The sequence below is a fragment of the Penaeus vannamei genome, chromosome 39, assembly GCF_042767895.1.
Source record: "Penaeus vannamei isolate JL-2024 chromosome 39, ASM4276789v1, whole genome shotgun sequence".
NCBI lineage: Eukaryota > Metazoa > Arthropoda > Malacostraca > Decapoda > Penaeidae > Penaeus > Penaeus vannamei.
This window is the reverse complement of record NC_091587.1, coordinates 28,218,783-28,221,282: the sequence shown is the minus strand read 5'-3', so window position 1 is coordinate 28,221,282 and position 2,500 is coordinate 28,218,783. Positions and strand designations below refer to the sequence as shown.

Genomic DNA, 2,500 nt, shown 5'->3' with positions numbered 1-2,500 from the left:
AGGATGGAGGTGGGTTGGATGAAGGAAAGGGAGAGGGAGGCAGGGTTAGGGAGACGAGGATAAGGATGTGGTAGTGTGTGGGAAAAATTGGTGGAGTAGGGAGGTCAAGAATGGAGGAATGAAGGAGGGCGAGGAAGAAAAAAATGGATAAATTTGCTTTGAATTGTTATTACTATTGTCGTGATTATCTTTGTTATGGTAGTATTATTATAGTTATCAACGCAATGATAATGACGAATGTCGTAATAATCATAATCGTTATCATTATTTGGTTATCAACAATATCTATATTTCTTATATCAATCGGCATTATCCTAATAATACTATTTTAAATGTTAATATCATCGTTGATGAACAAATACAACCAATAATTCCGGTACCAAAACCAACATCGACAACATCGAACAAATATTTCAATTAAATAGCTGGCAATGATATTGACATCCATACACACACACATACAAAACACTTCCACCTCCACTCTCCACACACACATACACACACACACACATACACATACACACACACACACACCACGCACGCACGCACGCACACACACACACACACACACACACACACACACACACACACACACGCACGCACGCACGCACACACACACACACGCACGCACGCACGCACGCACGCACGCACGCACGCACACACACACACACACACACACGCACACACACACACTACCCCCGCCACACACACACTACCCCCCGCCACACACACACTACCCCCCGCCACACACACACTACCCCCCCCCCCTCACACACACCCACCCACTAGACACAACTCCTAAAACCTCAACCCCCGCCCCACCTTCCTCCTCCACACACACACACCCCTCATCCCCCTCACCCCTCCCCCACCCACCTTCCTCCTCCACACACACACACACCCCTTGCCCCCCTCAACCCCCCCACCTTCCTCCTCCACACATACACACACCCCTTATCCCCACCCTCATCCCCCCTACCCCTGAACCCTCCCCCCACCCACCTTCCTCCTTCACACACACATACCCCTCATCCCCCCTCACCCCTACCCCTCAACCCTCCCCCCACCCACTTTCCTCCTTCACACACACACATACCCCTCACCCCCACTCTCATCCCCCTACCCCTCAACCCTCCTTACCTTACCACCTCCACCCACCCACCCTCCACCCTCCATCCCCTCTCAATACTCACAGCCTAAGAATCGTCGACAGAGGCCTGAGGTAGAACTCATTCCCGAGCCATAGGAAGACGAAGGCCCCGAGCACGTAGCCCAGAGCCACGAGGGTCACCCGGTTCGTCCCCCCGAGGAACATCACGGCCAGGGTGATCCAGTACGAGGTGAAGAACACGACCACCTTCACCATGTCCAGGTAGTTCCTGTTCGGGCGGTCGTGGGGAGAGGTCGTGTGAGGTAGGTCTTGGGTAGATACCATTAATTTGCATTTTATTTTATCTGATTAATGTTAATGATTAAGTTAATGGGTATAGGTAGATATGAGGAGGGTGTGTGAGGTAGATATCATTAATTTCATTTTATTCTATCTGATATTCGTTAATGGGTATGGGTAGATATGAGAAGGGCCAAATGAGGGGTTTTTTATTCGTTTTTTTTCTGTTTATGGAGGTATGGATAAGGGTAAATGTCTTTTTTTTTCTTTCTTTCTTTTTTTTAAATGGATGGGTAAGAGGAGAAGAAACTGTCAGAAAGGAGGGTTATGAGTTTAAGAATTAATTTGGTAAAAACCAAAAGGGAGTCTGTAGGTGCTAATTAATACAAAACCAAGTGATAGATGGCTTGACAGATGCCATAAGACGTAATAAGGCCAATTAAACGTTATAGGAAAAAATAGCTTTATGTAAAATATGACCGGTGATAATGATGATCTTTTTAAAACATCAAAAGTTGATTCAGAAATAAAGATGAAATACAAACATTTGAACTTGTAAACATTCTTCTCTTCTGCAGTCAGAAATAATGTGATAAAGACAATAAGTCAGAGACCAAGTGTTTACGATACGGAGGAAGGTAAAAAATGAAATAACAGGAACACAGACAAAGAAAGAGAAACAAACAAACATACACATTTCTGAAATAAGGTGATGCTGACATTGAGAAAAGTGAATATGTTGTAAAGAGTGTTATGCAAGCCAAGAACACGGACGTGAAATATACGTGAAGTAATAATACAAATCATGGTAGAAATAGTGATAAAGATATTGATCAACATTAATAACAATAGTAATAACAAGATAGATGATAGTCATTACCCTCATCATCCTCATAATAGCATTGTAATAATAATTATGATAATTATAATGATGATAACAACAATAAAAATAATATTGATGAGGATGAGGATGATGGTGACAATGATAATTGTAATGATAGTGATAATAATGATAATAATAATAATAATAATAACAATAATAATAATGATGGTGATGATGCTAATGACAATAATAATAATAATAATAATAATAATAATAATAATAATAAT

General features: G+C 42.1%; 1 protein-coding gene across 1 annotated transcript in view; it reads right to left on the bottom strand.

Annotated features, from left to right (window-relative positions):
* The window catches only part of Piezo (piezo type mechanosensitive ion channel component), a 156,515-nt gene that overhangs the window by 51,275 nt on the left and 102,740 nt on the right, over nt 1–2,500 (bottom strand). The window contains exon 25 of the mRNA XM_070116361.1: nt 1,194–1,379. Coding sequence (XP_069972462.1) covers nt 1,194–1,379 — 186 coding nt within the window. The remainder of the gene's footprint in view (nt 1–1,193; nt 1,380–2,500) is intronic.